The sequence below is a fragment of the Carcharodon carcharias genome, chromosome 7 (assembly GCF_017639515.1).
Source record: "Carcharodon carcharias isolate sCarCar2 chromosome 7, sCarCar2.pri, whole genome shotgun sequence".
In the NCBI taxonomy this organism is placed as follows: Eukaryota; Metazoa; Chordata; class Chondrichthyes; order Lamniformes; family Lamnidae; genus Carcharodon; species Carcharodon carcharias.
Genome location: NC_054473.1, coordinates 4,946,626 through 4,967,301, shown reverse-complemented (window position 1 = coordinate 4,967,301; position 20,676 = coordinate 4,946,626). Strand labels below are relative to the sequence as shown.

The 20,676-nt window shown below is 46.3% G+C and overlaps 1 protein-coding gene across 2 annotated transcripts in view; it reads left to right on the top strand.

Moving 5' to 3' along the window:
- The window catches only part of lamb2 (laminin, beta 2 (laminin S)), a 231,545-nt gene that overhangs the window by 172,466 nt on the left and 38,403 nt on the right, over positions 1 to 20,676 (top strand). The window contains exons 16-21 of one of the 2 annotated variants that reach the window (XM_041192264.1): positions 2,017 to 2,137; positions 2,600 to 2,792; positions 3,750 to 3,893; positions 7,556 to 7,787; positions 12,351 to 12,514; positions 14,862 to 14,891. In XM_041192264.1, coding sequence (XP_041048198.1) covers positions 2,017 to 2,137; positions 2,600 to 2,792; positions 3,750 to 3,893; positions 7,556 to 7,787; positions 12,351 to 12,514; positions 14,862 to 14,891 — 884 coding nt within the window. The remainder of the gene's footprint in view (positions 1 to 2,016; positions 2,138 to 2,599; positions 2,793 to 3,749; positions 3,894 to 7,555; positions 7,788 to 12,350; positions 12,515 to 14,861; positions 14,892 to 20,676) is intronic. The other variant, XM_041192265.1, reaches the window with a different exon arrangement.

The following is a 20,676-nucleotide window of genomic DNA, read 5'->3' as shown; positions in this document are numbered from 1 at the left end:
CATTAACACAGCTCCCAGACTGAGGAACCCACATTAACACAGCTCCCAGACTGAGGAGCCCACATTAACACAGCTCCCAGATTGAGGAGTCCACATTAACACAGCTCCCAGATTGAGGAACCCACATTAACACAGCTCCCAGATTGAGGAACCCACATTAACACAGCTCCCAGACTGAGGAACCCACATTAACACAGCTCCCAGACTGAGGAGCCCACATTAACACAGCTCCCAGACTGAGGAGCCCACATTAACACAGCTCCCAGACTGAGGAGCCCACATTAACACAGCTCCCAGACTGAGGAGTCCACATTAACACAGCTCCCAGACTGAGGAGCCCACATTAACACAGCTCCCAGACTGAGGAACCCACATTAACACAGCTCCCAGATTGAGGAACCCACATTAACACAGCTCCCAGACTGAGGAACCCACATTAACACAGCTCCCAGATTGAGGAACCCACATTAACACAGCTCCCAGACTGAGGAACCCACATTAACACAGCTCCCAGACTGAGGAACCCACATTAACACAGCTCCCAGACTGAGGAGCCCACATTAACACAGCTCCCAGACTGAGGAACCCACATTAACACAGCTCCCAGCCTGAGGAACCCACATTAACACAGCTCCCAGCCTGAGGAACCCACATTAACACAGCTCCCAGACTGAGGAACCCACATTAACACAGTTCCCAGACTGACGAACCCACATTAACACAGCTCCCAGACTGAGGAACCCACATTAACACAGCTCCCAGACTGAGGAACCCACATTAACACAGCTCCCAGACTGAGGAACCCACATTAACACAGCTCCCAGACTGAGGAACCCACATTAACACAGCTCCCAGACTGAGGAACCCACATTAACACAGCGCCCAGACTGAGGAACCCACATTAACACAGCTCCCAGACTGAGGAGCCCACATTAACACAGCTCCCAGACTGAGGAACCCACATTAACACAGCTCCCAGACTGAGGAACCCACATTAACACAGCGCCCAGACTGAGGAACCCACATTAACACAGCGCCCAGACTGAGGAACCCACATTAACACAGCTCCCAAACTGAGGAACCCACATTAACACAGCGCCCAGACTGAGGAACCCACATTAACACAGCTCCCAGACTGAGGAACCCACATTAACACAGCTCCCAGACTGAGGAGTCCACATTAACACAGCTCCCAGATTGAGGAACCCACATTAACACAGCTCCCAGACTGAGGAACCCACGTTAACACAGCTCCCAGATTGAGGAACCCACATTAACACAGCTCCCAGACTGAGGAACCCACATTAACACAGCTCCCAGATTGAGGAACCCACATTAACACAGCTCCCAGACTGAGGAACCCACATTAACACAGCTCCCAGATTGAGGAACCCACATTAACACAGCTCCCAGACTGAGGAACCCACATTAACACAGCTCCCAGCCTGAGGAACCCACATTAACACAGCTCCCAGACTGAGGAACCCACATTAACACAGCTCCCAGCCTGAGGAACCCACATTAACACAGCTCCCAGACTGAGGAACCCACATTAACACAGCTCCCAGCCTGAGGAACCCACATTAACACAGCTCCCAGCCTGAGGAACCCACATTAACACAGCTCCCAGCCTGAGGAACCCACATTAACACAGCTCCCAGCCTGAGGAACCCACATTAACACAGCTCCCAGACTGAGGAACCCACATTAACACAGCTGCCAGCCTGAGGAACCCACATTAACACAGCTCCCAGACTGAGGAACCCACATTAACACAGCTCCCAGACTGAGGAGTCCACATTAACACAGCTCCCAGACTGAGGAGTCCACATTAACACAGCTCCCAGACTGAGGAGTCCACATTAACACAGCTCCCAGCCTGAGGAACCCACATTAACACAGCTCCCAAACTGAGGAGTCCGCATTAACACAGCTCCCAGACTGAGGAACCCACATTAAAACAGCTCTCAGTTGACATGTTGCTGCCACAATAGTTAGTTTATTCTCATCTTTCAGGTATGTGATCCTCCCTCAGCCAGTCTGCCTTGAACGTTCAGTCAGTTACACAATCCGGCTTGAATTCAAACGTTATATTTCACGGGAAAGGATTCCTAATGCCAATATTCATGTGGACTCTGTAAGTAATGGAAATGAAGAGAGAGAGAGAGGTGTGTTTGTGTCTTTCTCTGTATGCATATGATGCATGTCCGTGTAAAGTGTGCAGCAAAAGGTCAGTTGGCCTTTGGCATTTCATGATAAATGACTTCTTAAACACTGACCTGGGATGCACCTGTATGGCCCAGAACTGGCTTTGCAAGCTAAACCTAAATCCTTACCTGGGACCCGCCTGTCCAGTCAGGGACTGGGTCTAAGAACTAAACATGGCCACTTCCAAACCATGGTGCTGAGATAATGGTCATTGAGAAACTGGCATCTCGTATATTCTTTGATGAAAGGTTGAAAAGATCAAACACTGAGCATTTTTTTGCTGTTGTAGAATATTGCTAGTAGATCAGAAGCTGTCTGCATAAATCCCAGTTACATTGATCACTGATCGCAGAGCAATGAGCACTTCCGATAGTTTAATTTCTGTTTGTAGATTGTGTTGGTTCCTCGCTATTCCTCCATGGAGATGTTCATTGCTGGAGATGCTGCCTCTATCAGGAGGAAGGAGACCTTTGAGCGTTATCGCTGCCATGATAACAGCATACCAGTTGTCATGCCAACAATGACTGATGTCTGTGCCAAGCTGATCAGCAGCATGTCAGCAATAATCCACAATGGGGCACTGCGTGAGTAGGAAGCCATGATTCATTTGTGTTGTTACAATAAACTTACGGACTGTAATCAAACGTGTATTAAACATCCACTCCCTCCACCACTGGCACACTATGGCTACAGTGTGTACTATCTACAAGACACGTTGCAGCAGCTTGCCAGGCCTCCTTCGACAGCAACTTCCAAACCCGCAACCTCTATCACCTAGAACAACAAGGGAAGCAGATACGTGGGAACACGATCATCTGCGAGCTCTCCTCCTCCTAGTCACACACACCGCCCTAATTTGGAACTACGTCACCATCCCTTCACTGCAGAGCTCCCAAATTAACAGAATTGTTGGTGGTCCTACATCACATGAACTGTAGCAATTCAAGAAAGTGGTTCATCATAACCTTCTCAAGGGACAGTTAGGTATGGGCAATGAGTGCTGGCTTTGACATTAACTCCCATCACCTGAGAATATGAATGTTTTTAAATGGCGAGCAGGGTAACTAGATCAGATTCAATTACCTCCCACGGATAATGGGGATCGATCCTGAAGGAGATAGATATTCTCAACAAATTAGAGAGAAAGCTGGGAAGTTTTTTGATGAAAGAAATGATTGATGGTTATCAGTAAGGTTTTTTTTGGATTTGGCTATGAGTGGATGGATGGCAGTAGCTGTTAGATTATAACCCCACAATACAAAATGAGTTATGATGAAAAGATGCTGCCTGAAAGGGTGGTGAAAGCAGATTAAACAGTAACTTCCAAAAAGAAATAGTTAAATATTTGAAAAGGTAAAATTTGCAGGGCCAGAGCAGGGGTGTTGGACTAACTGAATAGCTCTCTGAAAGAGCCGTCATAGATACAATGGACTGAATGGCCTCCTTCTGTGGTGTAATATTTTATGATTTACTAATGATGATGAATAGGTTGAGAACTAGGTACAGGGAGTGAATGTCCTCCTTGCTTTGTGTGCTTTCAGCCTGTCAATGCGACCCTCAAGGCTCACTGAGTTTGGAGTGTGAGTCTAACGGTGGGCAGTGTCAGTGCAAACCCAGGGTGATCGGCCGGCGTTGTCAACAATGTGCTCCTGGAACATACGGCTTCAGCCCAATGGGCTGCAAGGGTAAGGGATCGGGAGAAAAACACTCTCTTTGTCATTCTATGTTAGCAGCAACAATCCATAATTAAAACCGTTGTGATCTTTGCTAATGACCAGGATGCTAAGATCAATAGATTTGTGTTGGCTAATGGCAACATGGACTATTCCGGGAAAGTGGAGCTGAGGCACAGATCAGCCATGATCCAGTTGAATTGCGAAACAGGACCAAGGGGCTGAAAGGTCTCCTCCTATCCCTCTGTGCTCATGTTCCGTGTTCTCATATCCTTGTATGCTCTTGTTTACATAATGTAAGTAAATATAAACTGGTTCCACTGGCAGGCAGGTCACTAACCAGAAGAAACAGACTTAAGTTAATTGACTAAAAGAGGGAGATCAGAATACATTTATAAACACACTGAGTTGTTGCCTGAAAGGGTGGTGGAAGCAGATTCAACATTAATTTTTAAGTGGGAATTGGATAAATACTTGAAAGCCAAGGGGAAGGAGTAGGGAGAATGTGACAAAAAGCCAGTGCAGGTACAATGGGTACAAGGGGTTTGTGCATGTGAGGGAGAGAGTGTTTGAGAGCGTGAGAGACAGAGGGAGGTTTAGAGGGCACGAGAGAGAGGATTTTATGGCGTGAGAGAGAGAGAGAGGGTTTGATGGCTTGAGAGAGAGAGGGTTTGAGGGCATGTGAGAGAGAGATGCTTCTTTCTATACTGTAAGATTCAAGGTAATCTGCCTGTTGTGAGACTCTGAGAGACTCAAAATTAGAAGAGAGAGCAAGTGAGTCTGGAAGGCATGGAAATTATAGGCCAGTTAAGGCACAAGGGTGCTTGGCAAGGTTGGATGGTATTTATTTTAATGCAAGGAGTCTGATGAATAAGGCAGATGAGTTAAAGGCACAAATTAACACATGGAAGTATGATGTCATTGCTGTCACCGAGACATGGTTGAGAGAGGGGCAGGATTGGCAGCTCAATATTCCAGGACATAGGGTCTTCGGGTGAGACAGGGAAGGAGGTAAAAGAGGAGGGGGTATCGCAATATTGATCAAGGAATCAAATACAGCAGTAAGGAGGAATGACATCTTAGAAGACTCCTCAAATGAAGCCATATGGGTAGAATTTAAAAACAAAAAAGGAGCAATCACATTGCTGGGAGTGTACTATAGGCCCCCAAACAGTCAGAGAGAAATAGAAGAGCAGATATGTAGGCAAATTTCAGAGAAGTGTAAAAATAATAGGGTAGTAATACGGGGGGATTTCAACTTCCCCAGCATTAACTGGGTTAGTCATAGTGTGGTAGGTTTAGCAGGAGCGGAATTCTTAAAATGCATCCAGGAGAGCTTTTTAAGCAGTATGTAGAAGGTCCTACAAGAGAGGGGGCAGTCCTGGACTTAATTTTAGGGAATGAAGCCAGGCAAGTGACAGAGGTGTCAGTGGGGGAGCATTTTGCAGATAGTGATCATAACACCTTTAGATTCAAGGTTATGGAAAAGGACAAGGTGGGCCAGAAATCAGAGTTCTAAATTGGGAGAAGGCCGATTTTAATAAAATCAGATACGATTTGGCCAGAGTGGACTGGGAGCCGCTACTTTTAGCTAAATCTGCGTCACAGCAGTGGGATTCATTCAAGAAGAAAACAGGGAGAGTACAAGGCCAACATATTCCAGTAAAGACAAAGGGTGGGACCAACAAATCCAGGGAACCCTGGATTTTGAGGGGTATACAGGATTGGATAAAGAGAAAAAGGGAGGCTTATGGCAGATACCGAGGGCTCAAAACAGCGGAAGCCCTAGAATGTGTGGGGGTGTTCTTAAAAAGGAAATTAGGAGAGCAAAAAGGGGGCATGAAAAAACATTGGTAGGTAAAATAAAGGAAAATCCAAAGTTATTTTACAAGTACATTCAGAGTAAGAGGATAACTAGGGAAAGAGTAGGGCTCATTAAGGACCATCATGGTAATTTGTGTGTGGAGCTAGAAGACGGAGGTAGGGTTCTAAATGAATACCTTACGTCGGTGTTCACAAGTGAGGGGGCAGACGTGGGTATGGAAATCAGGCAGAAGGACTGTGATATAATTGAAGAAATTAGCATAGAAAGGGAGGAGGTTCTAAGTGGTCTGGCAGGCTTAAAAGTGGATAAATCTCCAGGCCCGGATGAAATGTATCCCAGGCTGTTGTGTGAGGCAAGGGGGCGTTGGCAATAATTTTCAATACCTCTCTGGCCACAGGAGAGGTGCCAGAGGACTGGAGGACAGCTAATGTGGTACTGTTATTCAAGAAAGGAGGAAGAGGTAAACCAGGGAACTACAGGCCAATCAGTCTAACCTCAGTGGTGGGGAAACTATTGGAAGCAATTCTGAGGGACAGAATTAACCTACACTTGGAGAGACAGGGATTAATCAAGGACAGTCAGCATGGTTTTGTTAAGGGGAGGTTATGTCTGACCAATTTGATTGAATTTTTTGAAGAGGTGACCAGGTGTGTAGATGAGGGCAATGCATTTGACGTAGTCTACTTGGACGTCAAAATGGCTTTTGACAAGGTCCTGTGTAGGAGACTGATAGGATCCAAGGCATTTTGGCAAATTGGATCCAGAATTGGCTGAGTGGCAGGAAGCAGACGGTGATGGTCAAGGGGTGTTTTTGTGACTGGATACCTGTGTTCAGCGGGGTTCCACAGGGATCGGTGTTGGGTCCCTTGCTGTTTGTGGTATATATAAATGATTTAGACTTGAATGTAGGAGGGTTGATCAGTAAATTCGCGGATGACACAAAAGTTGGTGGGGCGGTAAATAGTGAGGAGGATAGCCTTAGATTACAGGAGGATAAAGACGGGCTGGTCAGGTGGGCTGATCAGTGAATTTAATCTAGATAAGTGTCAGGTGATGCACTTGGCAGGACAAACAAGGTACGTGAATATACGATGAATGGTAGAACCCTGGGAAGTACCGAGGATTAGAGGGGCCTTGGTGTGCATGTTCACTGGTCTTTTAAGGTAGCGAGACAAGTAGATAAGGTGGTTCAGAAGGCATATGGGATATTTGCCTTTGTTAGCCGAGGCATAGAATATAAGATCAGGGAGGTAATGCTGGAACTGTGTATAACACTGGTTAGGCCACAGCTAGAGCATTGTGTGCAGTTCTGGAATCCGCATTATAGGAAGGATGTGATTGCACTAGAGAGAGAGCAGAGGAGATTTACCAGGGTGTTACCTGGGCTGAAGAGTTTTAGTTATGAGGAGAGGTTGGATAGTCTAGGATTATTTTCCCTGGAGCAGAGGAAATTGAGGGAGGACATGATTGAGGTGTATAAAATTATGTGGGGCATAGATAGGCTAGACAGGAAGGAACTTTTTCCCTTGGTGGAGGGATCAATAACCAGGAGGCATAGATTTAAGGTAAGGGGCAGGAGGCTTAGAGGGGATGTGAGGAAGAATTTTTTCATCCAGAGGGTGTTGGGAATCTGGAACTCACTGCCTGATAGGGTGGTAGAGGCAGATACCCTCATAACATTTAAGATGTATTTGGATGTGCACTTGCGATGCCATGGCATACGAGACTATGGGCCTAGTGCTGGAAACTGACCAGCGCAGACTCGATGGGCCGAAGGGCCTTTTTTGAATTGGAGACCTCTTTAACTCTGTGTTTCGATGGACAACACTCTTTTTCTCTCTGCCCACAGCCTGTAGCTGTAAGCAGGAGGGATCGTTCAACATGATCTGTGACCAAATCAGTGGGCAGTGCCAGTGCCGTGCGGGAGCATTTGGCAGGCAGTGTAGTCAATGCCAACCCAGCCATTGGGGCTTCCCAAACTGCCAGCCTTGTCGGTGCAATGGGCATGCGGAGGAGTGCGACCAGCAGACTGGAGCTTGCCTCAACTGCCGCAGTAACACTGTGGGGCAAAACTGTGAGCGGTAAGATCCCAATCAAACTAACACATCTCCTTGGAATACATATGCTTCATCCAGTGTGGGTACTGAGGACATAGGATGGGTCATCATGGGAAAAGGCCATTTAGCCCATTGTGGCCATGCCAGGACTTTGTAAACTAAATCCTAAACCAATTCCATTTTTCCGTGCTCTCCCCATTGCTGTGTATGAATTCCAAACTAATTCCACTATCCCACACTCTTCTCATATCTCTGACCAATCCCAAACTAATCCCATTTTCCAACTCTCCCCATAGCCTTGTATCAATCTCACACTCTCCCCATAACCCTGCATCAATCCCCAAACTAATCCCACTGACCCACTCTCTCCCCATAGCCCTGAAGCTATCCCAAACTAATCCACTGCCCTGCTGTCTCCCTAAAGCTATGCTTCTCCCTCTGTTTCAAATATTTATCCATAATTTTCCCTTAAAGGTTGCGCTGGTCTCTGTCTCAATTACTCCCTGTGGCAAAGTATTCATGCTAGAATTTTACTGAGAGTTAAAATCGACCCCTTTGTGTCTACGCTTTGTGCCCATGTGTGTGGTTTGTTTCCTTTCTCTCATTGTTTTTTCAGAATTGCTGTTTATCTCACTCCTTTTAGTTCTGGCTTTGTTTCTAAAATCTAGGACATCAACAATCTCCGGTTTTATAGACTAACCCATTCTTGTCTTTCTCCTTTAGTCAGTCACTTGTCCTAATGACGGATTGATAAATATTGAGCAGCATTATAGCAGAGTATTACTGCAGCATGGGGATGTGGTGGCCTAGTGGTGATGTCACTGGACTAGTAATCCAGAGGCCCAGGCTAATTCTCTGGGATCATATCCCAGCATGGCAAATGGTGGAATATAATTCAATTAATAAATAAATCTGGAATTGAAAGCTAGTCTTAGTTTTAGCAACTATCATCGATTGTTGTAAAAACCCATCTGGTTCACTGATGCCTTTAGGGAAGGAAATCTGCTGCCCTTACCTGATCTGGCCTACATGTGACTCTACTGCCCTCTGAAATAGTTGAACAAGCCACTCAGTTCAAGGGAAATTAGGGATGGGCAACAAATGCTGGCTCTGCCAGTGATGCCCACATCCCATGAAAGAGTAAGGAGTAAGATGGAACTTTGCAGCCTAGAAGGAGACCATTAAATCTGTGCTGGCACCAGCTCTTTGATTGGAATTATCTACCTTAGTCCCATTTCTTTGCATATTCCTCTGTTCTTTTGTTTCAATCCTTACCAATTCCTTTTTAAAAAATGTTAAATCTCTGCCTTCATGCTCTTGGTAAATCAGTCCATGTTCTGAGTAATCTTTTGTGTAAAAACACAGGTGAGAACAATAGTAGTGAGCCTCAGGACAGATTGATGAAATGGGTAGACACATGACACCTGGAATATTGTGTGCAGTTTTGGTCTCCTTATCTGAGGAAGGATGTTCTTGCTATAGAGGGAGTGCAGCAAAGGTTTACCCGACTGATTCCTGGGATGGTGGGACTGACATATGAGGAGAGATTGAGTCGATTAGGATTATATTCGCTGGAGTTCAGAAGAATGAGGGGGGATCTCATAGAAACTATAGAATTCTAACAGGACTAGCCAGGGTAGATGCAGGAAGGATGTTCCTGATGGTGGGGGAGTCCAGAACCAGGGGTCATGTCTGAGGATACGGGGTAGACCATTTAGGACTGAGATGAGGAGAAATTTCTTCACCCAGAGAGTGGTGAGTCTGTGGAATTCGCTACCACAGAAAGTAGTTGAGGCCAAAACATGGTATGTTTTCAAGAAGGGGTGTAATCCATCTGGTCCAGGTGATTTATCCACCTTCAGACCTTTCAGTTTTCCTAGCACCTTCTCCTTGGTAATGGCCACCATACTCACCTCTGCCCCCCTGACTCTCTTGAACTTTGGGGATGTTACTCGTGTCTTCCACCATGAAGACTGACGCAAAGTACCTATTCAGTTCCTCTGCCATTTCTTTGTTCCCCACTACTACTTCTCCAGCGTCATTTTCCAGTGACCTAGTGTCCACTTTTGCCTCTCTCTTACCCTTTATATACCTAAAAAAACTCTTGCAATCTTCTTTTATATTACTGGCTAGTTTACCCTCATATTTAATCTTCTCCCTCCTTATTTCTTTTTTAGTTGTCCTCTGTTGGTCCTCTGTAGGTTTCCCAATTCCCTGCTTTCCCACTGCTCTTCATCGCATTGTATGCTTTCTCTTTAGCTTTTATGCTGTCCTTGACTTCCCTTGTCAGCTATGTTGCTTCGTCCTCCCTTTAGTATCTTCTTCCTAAGGATGAATTTTTGCTGTGTCTCCCAAATTACTCCCAGAAACTCCTGCCATTGCTGTTCCACTATCTTTCCTGCTAGGCTCATCTCCCAGTCAATTCTGGCCAGCTCCTCCCTCATGCCTCTGTAGTTGCCTTTATTCAACTGTAATACCATTACATCTGATTCCAACTTTTTCCTCTCAAATTGCAGGGTAAATTCTATCATATTATGGTCACTTCCTCCTAAGGGTTCCTTCACCTTAAGCTCCCTTATCAAATCTGCCTCATTACACATCACTAAATCTAGAATTGCCTGTTCCCTAGTGGGCTCCACCACAAGCTGCTCCAAAAAGCCATCTCATAGACATTCCACAAATTCCTTTTCTTGGGATCCACTACCAGCCTGATTTTCCCAGTCTACCTACATATTGAAATGCCCCATGATCACTGTAACCTTGCCTTTCTTACACACCTTTTCTATCTCCTGGTGTATCTTGTGCCCCACATCCTGACTACTGTTCGGAGGCCTGTACATAACTCCCATTATGGTTTTTTCACCTTTGCGATTCCTCAACTCTACCCACACAGATTCTACATCATCTGACCCCACGTCGTTTCTTGCTATCAATTTAATTTAATTTCTAACTAACAAAGCAACCACACCCCCTCTGCCAACCTGCCTATCTTTTCGATAGGATGTATATCCTTGGATATTTAGCTTCCAGTCTTGATCCCCTTGCAGCCATGTCTCCGTAATGCTCACCACACCATACCTGCTAATTTCAATCTGCACCACAAGCTCATTTACCTTATTTCATATACTGCATGCATTCAGTTATACCACCTTCAGTCCTGTATTTCCCATCCCCTTTCTCATTGTCATCCCTTTATCTGATGTGCTTGAAGTTAGATTCCTAGCCCTTTCCAAACACTCTGTCCTATTTTGTGTTCTGGCGACTTTAATAGCCTCTCCTGGGTCTCCTTTCTTTTCAGTTTTTTCATAATTTTCCATGAAGTTGAATCCACCCCCACCACACACACACACACCCCCACACACGCTAACCTGCTGCTTTGTTTCCCATTAGTCATACTTCTTGGAGTTTTACCCTTCCCTCCTCCCCACCACTTTCTAGATTAAAGTCCTGTTGACCACCTTATTTACCCTTTTCATTGGTCCCAGATCGGTTCAGGTGGACACCATCCCAACGGTACAGATCCCTTCTGTTCCAATACTGATGCCCGTGCCCCACAAAATGTAACTCCTCTTTCCCGCACCACTCCTTTAGCCACGTGTTTACTTCCCTTATTCTTGCGTCCCTATGCCAATTTACACATGGCTCGGGTAGTAATCCAGAGATTATAACCCTTGAGGACCTGTTCTTTAATTTAGTTTCTAGTTCCTGATAATCCCCAAACAGGTCCTCTTCCCTAGTCTTACCTATGTTATTTTGACCCCCTCTCTCTCTCTCTCACACATGCCCCACACACACTCACCCAGCCTCCCTCACCCGGACCCCAGTCTCCCACAACCTCGCACTCACTCATTCAGCCACCCTCACACACACTCACTCTCCCTCACTAAATCGGCTGGGGGGCTGCCTGGAGGGGCGGTAGCTGTGATGAAAGCAGAAGAAAGACCTGAGGGTCTGAGGCCTTGTGGTGCCCAAATGCAGGTGCCTGCGGAGGGGAGGGCCAAGAGCAGGGGGAGCGTCCAAGGGAGCATTGGGGAACAGCGGGGGGTGAACCGGGGGAGCGAGGCGGGGTGGAGCGAGAGAGCCAGGGAACAGCCTGGGGAACGGTGTGTAGTACCGGGGAACAGCTGGGGGAGTGCAGGGAGAACTGGGAAACAGCCGTGGGAGTGCAGAGGACAGCTGGGGGAGCACAGGGAGAACCAGGGAACAGCCGGGGGAGCGCAGCCAGGCCAGAGCACCGGGAGCTGCAGGAAAGCAGCTGGAGCCACAGGAAGGCATGGTGAGTAGAAGCCTTGTATGCTCTAGAGTTTCTTTATCTTCACAAACTTGCAGTTGCCTGTATTCGTTGCTCCTCCAATCACAGTCTATCAGCAGCAAACGCAGGAGAGAAACAGACTGTGATTGGAGGAGCAGTCCCATGCAGAAATCTTCAAACCCACTGACCCCTCTTACCAGAATTTTCAACAATTGTTTGGGGGCCGCACAGAGGGGCTGCGGCCATGGGCTGCAACTTAGACAAACCTGCTTTGTCAGTAATATTGGAAAAGTCTTGTAAAATTGTTATTTCACTACACCCTTCTTGTCAAACAGATGCGCTGCTGGTTACTATGGAAACTCTGTACTTGGTTCTGGGGGGCAGTGCCGCCCTTGCCCATGCCCCGGAGGCCCCAGCAGTGGCCGGCATTTTGCCACCTCGTGCTATCAGGATGCGAGAACGAGACAAGTGGTGTGTAACTGTGATCGAGGATACACAGGTAGGTGCCCTGTGGAATGTGTTCTGGGTGCTGGGTTCTGCGGTGCTACGCTTTCGAAGAAGCTTTGGTGATAGTTGGGGAAGCAGACAGGAGATGGTCAATAAAGGCAAGCAGATACATTGACCATGCTCCTTACTGTAAGGACTTACAAGATGACCCTAGGCAGAAGGCGTTATTAACTGCTGATTGATCTGCACCACTAGATTTGTGGACAATGAAACTCCTTTGTGAAGGCGTGATACAGAGTCAACAACTTACAGGGAGTAACACTTTATGCACAGAATATTCCGGTTTATTCTTCTGCCCTTTCTCCTTTCTTTCCTTCTCTCTCTCCCCATCATCTTTTCCTATCTGTTCCATCTCATAATCCACATATCTCATTCTGTCTCCCTCCATCTCATTTTGCTTTCTGTCATTTCTTCTTTTGCTCACACTTTGTCTCAGTGATCACATTTCTCTTTCCCTCCCCGCCTTTCTCCAAAGGCTGGATTTTACGGAGTGCCCTGATCTCTACCATCCCCTCCACCCAGCCCACTCCCGGCCAAAACGTCGGTGGGGAGCCCATCCACGGGAAGAACGGCTGCTCGGCCATCATTTAATGGCCAAGTGCTTGTTAATAGGCTGGAGGTGGAATTCCTGCCCCTTAGAGAAAGGAAGTCCTGCCTCAGAGAGCTGCTGGATAGTCGGGTGGCCCACAGCTCTGTAGTCCCAGCGGCAGCAGGCAGGAGCGGTGCTCAAGGCTGGAACTACAGGCAGCCCCCAAGGAAGATTATTGATGCAGCCCCACACCAAGGCAAGTAGGTGGGATTTCACCAGGGACAGACTGGTTAGCCCCGGCAATGGGGGATGAAGGGGTGGGTTTGAGAGGTCAGGGGGTGAAGGGTAAAGGGAGAAGTGTGATCTGGAGGGCAGTGTCTTTGATGGGCGCAGGGAACCCGCAAAGGAGGTTACCCCACCCCCTTTTGCCTGACAGCAGCTCACACAGCTGAAGTTTCCCACATGGCGTGGGACTCCACTTGCTGTGGATAAAATAGCAGCAGGGGCACGGTATGGCCCCAAAGTGGCCAATAATTCGCCACTTGAGGGCCTCAATAGGCAATCAGGTAGCTTAATGCCTCCCTGGCCCCTGCACAATTTCATACAAGTTGGGGGTGGCAGATACGCGGCAGGAGGGCCATCCACTAGCTTTTACAAGCCCCCTGCCTTCAAACCCATGGAAAATTCAGCCCCATTTCACTTCTTCCTTTTGTATTCTACTTCTTCATCTCAAAGTATTTACTTGTCTATTTCCCTCCTTCATTATGTCTTTCTAGATCCACAATTGCTGACTTCTTCCCCTCACTCTTTACAGCTTCAAAGCAGGACCTGACAGTAGACTGCTATACAGTGGCTTAGCTGGGATTTTTGGTTGGGATATTTCAACATGAGCTTACAAATCAAACAAAATCGCCACAACAATGCGACAGTCAGTGTGTGGAACTGTACCCCAGTGAGAGTCAGTGTGTGTGGGACTGTACCCCAGTGAGAGTCAGTGTGTGTGGGACTGTACCCCAGTGAGAGTCAGTGTGTGTGGGACTGTACCCCAGTGAGAGTCAGTGTGTGTGGAACTGTAACCAAGTGAGAGTCAGTGTGTGTGGAACGTGTACCCCAGTGAGAGTTAGTGTGTGTGGAACTGTACCCCAGTGAGAGTCGGTGTGTGTGGGACCCGTACCCCAGTGAGAGTCTATGTGTGTGGAACTGTACCCCAGTGAGAGTCAATGCGTGTGGAACCGGTACCCCAGTGAGAGTCAGTGTCTGTGTTGCTGTACCCAGTGAGAGTCAGTGTGTGTGGGACTGTACCCCAGTGAGAGTCAGTGTGTGTGGGACTGTACCCCAGTAAGAGTCAGTGTGTGTGGAACTGTACCCCAGTGAGAGTCAGTGTGTGTGGGACTGTACCCCAGTGAGAGTCAGTGTGTGTGGAACTGTACTCCAGTGAGAGTCAGTGTGTGTGGAGCTGTACCCCAGTGAGAGTCAGTGTGTGTGGAACTGTACCCCAGTGAGGGTCAATGTGTGTGGAACTATACCCCAGTGAGAGTCAGTGTGTGTGGAACCCGTACCCAGTGAGAGTCAGTGTGTGTGGAACTATATCCCAGTGAGAGTCAGTGTGTGGAACTGTACCCCACTGACAGTCAGTGCCTGTGGAACCCATACTCGAGTGAGAGGACGTGCCTGAGGGACTATATTTCAATAAGTACTTCGGAGTGGAGAGATTAGCTTGGAACTTTTTTTTCTGTATATTAATCTCTAAGCTCCAGCCCCTCTGCAGTCTCCTGCCTTAAAATATCCATGTAACTTTTCTCACATCCAGAGGTGGTTAAGCGGTCCGGTGGAGGGCACCGTAAGTAATGTTCTTCTTGCACTGCTCATGATGCCATGCATGGCCCTTTATGTGGTAATTGCCCAGCTCAGTGGCCTCTAGTTTTCATAGTTTTCAGCATTAATGAGAAAGTTGTTTTGTTGGTTCCTGTTGTGAAGGCACATGGAACCTTGTAGGAGAAAGGCTTTCCTTAATATAGCACCTTTTACAACCTCAGAATGTCCCAAATGCTTCACAGCCAATGAAGTACTTTGAAGTCTAGTCACTGTTGTTTTGCAGACAAATGCGGCAGCCAATCCGCACATGGCAAGCTCCTCCCAACAGCAATGTACTGAATGGTCCGTTCAGGGGAATCCTGGCCCAGATAGTGACATTGGGACCTATTACGTCTGAAAATGTAGAGGGAACCTGGGTTTAACCACCTCAGTTCTGCACTGGTATTTTCAGCCTCGATTAAGTGCTCAGATCTCTGGAATTCAGAGGCGCGAGTGCTACCCAGTGAGCCAGTCACACCCCCTGGATTCAAGCTTTGATTTCCCATTTACCCAGAAGCAGCCGTGTTTGAAACTCAACAACAGGAAGTGTTTTGAGGGGTAAAAGGAATCTTTGGCTTGCAAGCAAAACGTTTATAGGCAGTCTGAGATAGTGTATGGATAAACTAAAAGTCTAAACATTTATTTAACATTTTGTGCTGGGAATTAACCATCTTAATTTCTGTATTTTTTTGAAAAAGAACATAACATGATTTTAACTAATTCAAACACCTAATAAAATAATGTTACAAAGGTGGATGTGGCAATTGTATCTTATAGTAACTTATCAACTCACTCTGCACCCTATCCCAGTAATTCCCATTCCTAGTTATTTGACCGGCTTCTAGTTACATTGTCTAGAAATCTTGTTCATTTCCCAAAGTTTTAACCAGTAAATAAACACCCAGCCCTGTCAACCCTGCAAAGTCCTCCTTGCTAACATTTGGGCACTTGTGCCACAATTGGGAGAGCTGTCTCACGGACTAGTCAAGCAACAGCTTGACATAGTCATACTCACTGAATCATACCTTACAGATAATGTCCCAGACACCACCATCACTATCCCTGGGTATGTCCTGTCCCACTGGCAGAACTGACCCACCAGAGGTGGCATCACAGTGGAATACAATTCAGGAAGTTTCCCTGGGAGTTCTCAACGTTGACTCTGGGCCCCATGAGGTCTCTTATCATCAGGTCAAACATGGGCAAAGAAACCTTCTGCTGATTACCAGCTACTGCACCCACGCGCGCCCCCCCCCCCCCCCCCCCCCCCCCCCCCCAAATTCAGCTCCTCCATGTTGAACACCAATTGGAAGAAGCACTGAGGGTGGCAAGGGCACAGAATGTACTCTGAGTGGAGGACTTCAATGTCCATCACCAGGAGTGGCTCTGTAGCATCACTACTGACCGAGCTGGTCGAGCCCTAAAGGACATAGCTGCTAGACTGGGTCTGTGGCAGGTAGTGCGAAAATCAACAAGAGGGAAAAACCTACTTGACCGCGTTCTCACCAATCTACCCATCGCAGATGCATCTGTCCATCTGTAGGAGTGACCACCGCACAGTCATTGTGGAGATGAAGTCCCACCTTCACATTGAGGACACCCTCCATCGTGTTGTGAGGCTTTACCGCCGTGCTAAATGGGATAGATTTCGAACAGATTTAGCAATTTAAGACTGGCCATCCATGAGGTGCTGTGGGCCATCAGCAGCAGCAGAATTGTACTCAACCACAATCTGTAACCTCATGGCCCAGTATATCCCCCACTCTACCACTGCCATCAAGCCAGGGGATCAACCCTGGTTCAATGAAGAGTGCAGAAGGGGATGCCAGGGGCAGCACCAGGCATACCTAAAAATGAGGTGTCAACCTGGTGAAGCTATAATACAGGACTACTTGCATGCCAAACAGCTTAAGCAGCAAGTGATAGACAGAGCTAAGCAATCCCACAACCAACAGATCAGATCTAAGCTCTGTAGTCCTGCCACATCCATTTGTGAATAGAGGAGGACAATTAAACAACTCACTGGAGGAGGAGGCTCCACAAATATCCCCATCCTCAATGATGGGAGCCCAGCACATCAGTGCAAAAGATAAGGCTGAAGCATTTGCTACAATCTTCAGCCAGAAGTGGTGGGTAGATGATCCATCTCGGCCTCCTCCGGAGGTCCTCGAAATCACAGATGCCAGTCTTCAGCCAATTCAATTCACTCCATGTGATACCAAGAAATGGCTGAAGGCACTGGATAGTGCAAAGGCCATGGGCCCTGACAATATTGCGGCAATAGTACTGAAGACTTGTGCCCCAGACCTTGCCGTGCCCCTAGCCAAGCTGTTCCAGTACAGCTACAACACTGGCATCTACCCAGCAATATGGAAAATTGGCCAAGTATGTCCTGTACACAAAAAGCAGGACAAATCCAACCCGGCCAAGAGCAGGTCAGAGGCTGGGAATCCTGCTGTGAGTAACTCACCTCCTGACTCCCCAAAGCTTATCCACCATCTACAGTACACTAGTCAGGAGCGTAATGGAATACTCTCCAATTGCCTGGATGAGTGCAGCTCCAACAACACTCAAGAAGCTTGACACCATCCAGGATAAAACAGCTTGCTTGATTGGCACCCCATCCACAAACATTTACTCCCTCTACCACTGACGCACAGTGGCACCAGTGTGTACCATCTACAAGATGCACTGCATGAACTCACCAAAGCTCCTTCAGCAGCATCTTCCAATCTTGCAACCTCTACCACCTAAAAGAACAAAGGTAGCAGACACATGGCAATACCACCACATGGAAGTTCCCCTCCAACTCACACACCATTCTGATTTGGAACTGTATCAAGTTCCTTCATCACTGCTCGGTCTAAATCCTGGTCTCCATCCAAGCCTCCACCCCCCGCCCTACCCCCAACAGCACTATGAGTGGTACCTACACCATATGGAGGGTTCAAGAAGTGTATCACCACCACCTTCTCAGGGACAATTAGCAATGAGCAATAAATGTGGATAAGTAGCTTTTAATGTCATCATCTAAGTCTTTAATAAATATCAACAGTTCAGGCTGCACCAAAGATCCTTTCAGGATATCGCTCATCAAATTCTATGTCCAAAATATCAAAAATGGCAAGAATTTTTCTTCAAATATTAAATGCTCATTTGTTTTTTGCTATGTTACAGAGATTCATCGTATTAGCACCACAATAACATGATTTATTTTTCTTCTTTTGTGCAATCAAGTGTTCAATAGTTAAAAAATCTCATTGTTATCTCCCTGGTGCCCCAGCTTATAAACTCTGCCTGGCCTGCAATCGACCCATGCCAGCCAGAGGGTCCCACAAGAACTCAGGAAACAAGAGCAGGAGTAGACCATGTGGCCCATCGAGCCATCATTTAATACGATCATGAAACAACCATAGTAAAGTTATGGCGCAGAAAGAGACCATTCAGCCCATCGTGTCTGCACTGGCCAGAAAAAAAGAAATTAGCCGCTCAATTTTAATCTCACTTTTCAGCATCTGGTCTCTAGCCTTGCAGGTACCTTTTAAATGAGTTGAATGTTTCAGCCTCAACCACCAACTTAGGCAGTGAATTCCAGACACCCAGCAACCTCTGAGTGAAAAAGCTTTTCCTCACATCCCCTCTAATCCTACCAATCACCTTAAATCTGTGCCCCCTGGTAATTGGCTCCTCAGCTAAAGGAAACAAGTCTTTCCTGTCTACCCTATCCAGGCCCCTCATAATTTTGTACATCTCAGTTAGGTCACCCCTAAGCCTCATCTGTTCTAAATAAAACAACCCTAGCCTATCCAATCTCTCCTCATAACTGCAATTTTCAAGTCCTGGCAACATTCTTGTAAATCTCCTCTGTGTTCTCTCTAGAACAATTATATCCTTCCTGTAATGTGGTGACCAGAATTGTAAACAAAATTCCAGTTGTGGCCTAACCAGCATTTTATACAGTTCCAGCATTACATGCCTGCTTTTGTATTCAATATCTCATCCAGTAAAGGAAAGCATTCTATATGCTTTCTTTACCACCTTGTTCACCTGTCCTGTCACCTTCAGGGACCTGTGGACATATACTCCAAGGCGTCTCACTTCCTCAATCCCTCTCAATAACTTCCCGTTTATTGAGGATTCCTTTGCCTTGTTTGCCCTCCCCAAATGCATTACCTCACACTTTTCCGGATTGAATTCGATTTGCCACTTTTCCGTCCACTTAACCAAATCATTAATATCATTATGGAGAAAATAGCTATCCTCTTCACTATCAACTACATGGCCAATTTTTGTGTCATCTGCAAATTTCCCGATTATGTCTCCCATATTTAAGTCCAAATCATGAATACATACATACAACAAAGGCAAGGGACACTGAGCCCTATGGAACGCCACTGGAAACTGCTTTCCATTCACAAAAACATCCAGTAACCATTACCCTTAGTTTCCTGTCACTGAGCCAATTTTGGATCCAACTCGCCACCTTCCCCTCTATCCCATGGGATCTCACTTTTCTGACCAGTCTGCCATGTGGGACCTTGTCAAGTGCCTTATTAAAATCCATGTAGACAACATCCATTGCATTACCCTCATCAATCCTCCTTGTTACTTGTTGAAAAAATTATATTAAATTAGTAAGACACGGTTTTCCCTGAACAAAACCATGCTGGTTATCCCTGATCAATCCGTGCCTTACTGAGTGAGTTTATCCTCTCTCTCAGAATTGATTTCAATAATCTGCCCAACACCGAAGTCAGACTGACTGGCCTTTAATTTTCTGGCCTATCCCTTGCACACTTTTTAAATAGTGGTACAACATTCGCAGACTTCCAATCCTTTGGTACCTCACCTGTATCTTGTGAGCATTATAAAATGATCCTCAGAACATCAGCTATTTCCTCCCTAGCTTCCTTTAACAGCCTAGGATAGAATTCATCTGGCCCTGGTGATTTATCTGCCTTTAAGGATGTCAGTCCCTCCAGTACATCCTTTCTCATTATGCTTATTGTATCTAATATTTCACACTCCCCTTTAACTAGAATGTCTGCATCATTCCTCTCCTTAGTGAAGAAAGAGACAAAGTACTCATTGAGAAGCCTGCCCACATCTTCAGCATTAACCCACAAGTTACCATATACATCTCTGAAAGGCCCTACCTTTTCCTTAGATATTCTCTTGCTTTTAATGTCCTGGTAAAACATCTTTGGGTTTTCTTTAATTTTACCTGCCAATATTTTTTGTATCCTCGCTTTGCTTTCCTAATTTCTTTTTTTACTTCACCCCTGTACTTTCTATACTCCTCTAGACTTTCTACAGTATTATGCTTTCTGTGATTGTCACAAGCTTTTTTTCTTCTTTCTCTTACCCTGTATGCTTCTGGATAACCAGGAGGCTCTAGAGTTCGCAGTACCACCCTTTTTCTCCATGGGGATATGTCTACGCTGTGCCCAAAGAATTTTGCTTTTGAATGCCTCCCACTAATTTGACACTGTTTTCCCTTCTAATAGCTGTATCCAGTCATTCTCACCAGCTCACCTCTCAGCTTTGTAAAATTTGTTTACCCTGAATTTAAAACTTTTACTCCTGTCATATCTTTGGTCTTTTCCATAATGATGCTAAATCTAATTGTATTCTGGTCGCTATCGCCAAAATGGCCCCCCCGCTGCTACTTCACCCATTTGCCCAGCTTCATTTCCTAAAAATAAATCTAGAATTGCTCCCCAACTCGTTGGGCTTGTTATGTGCTGGCTGAAAAAGTTCTACTGAATGCA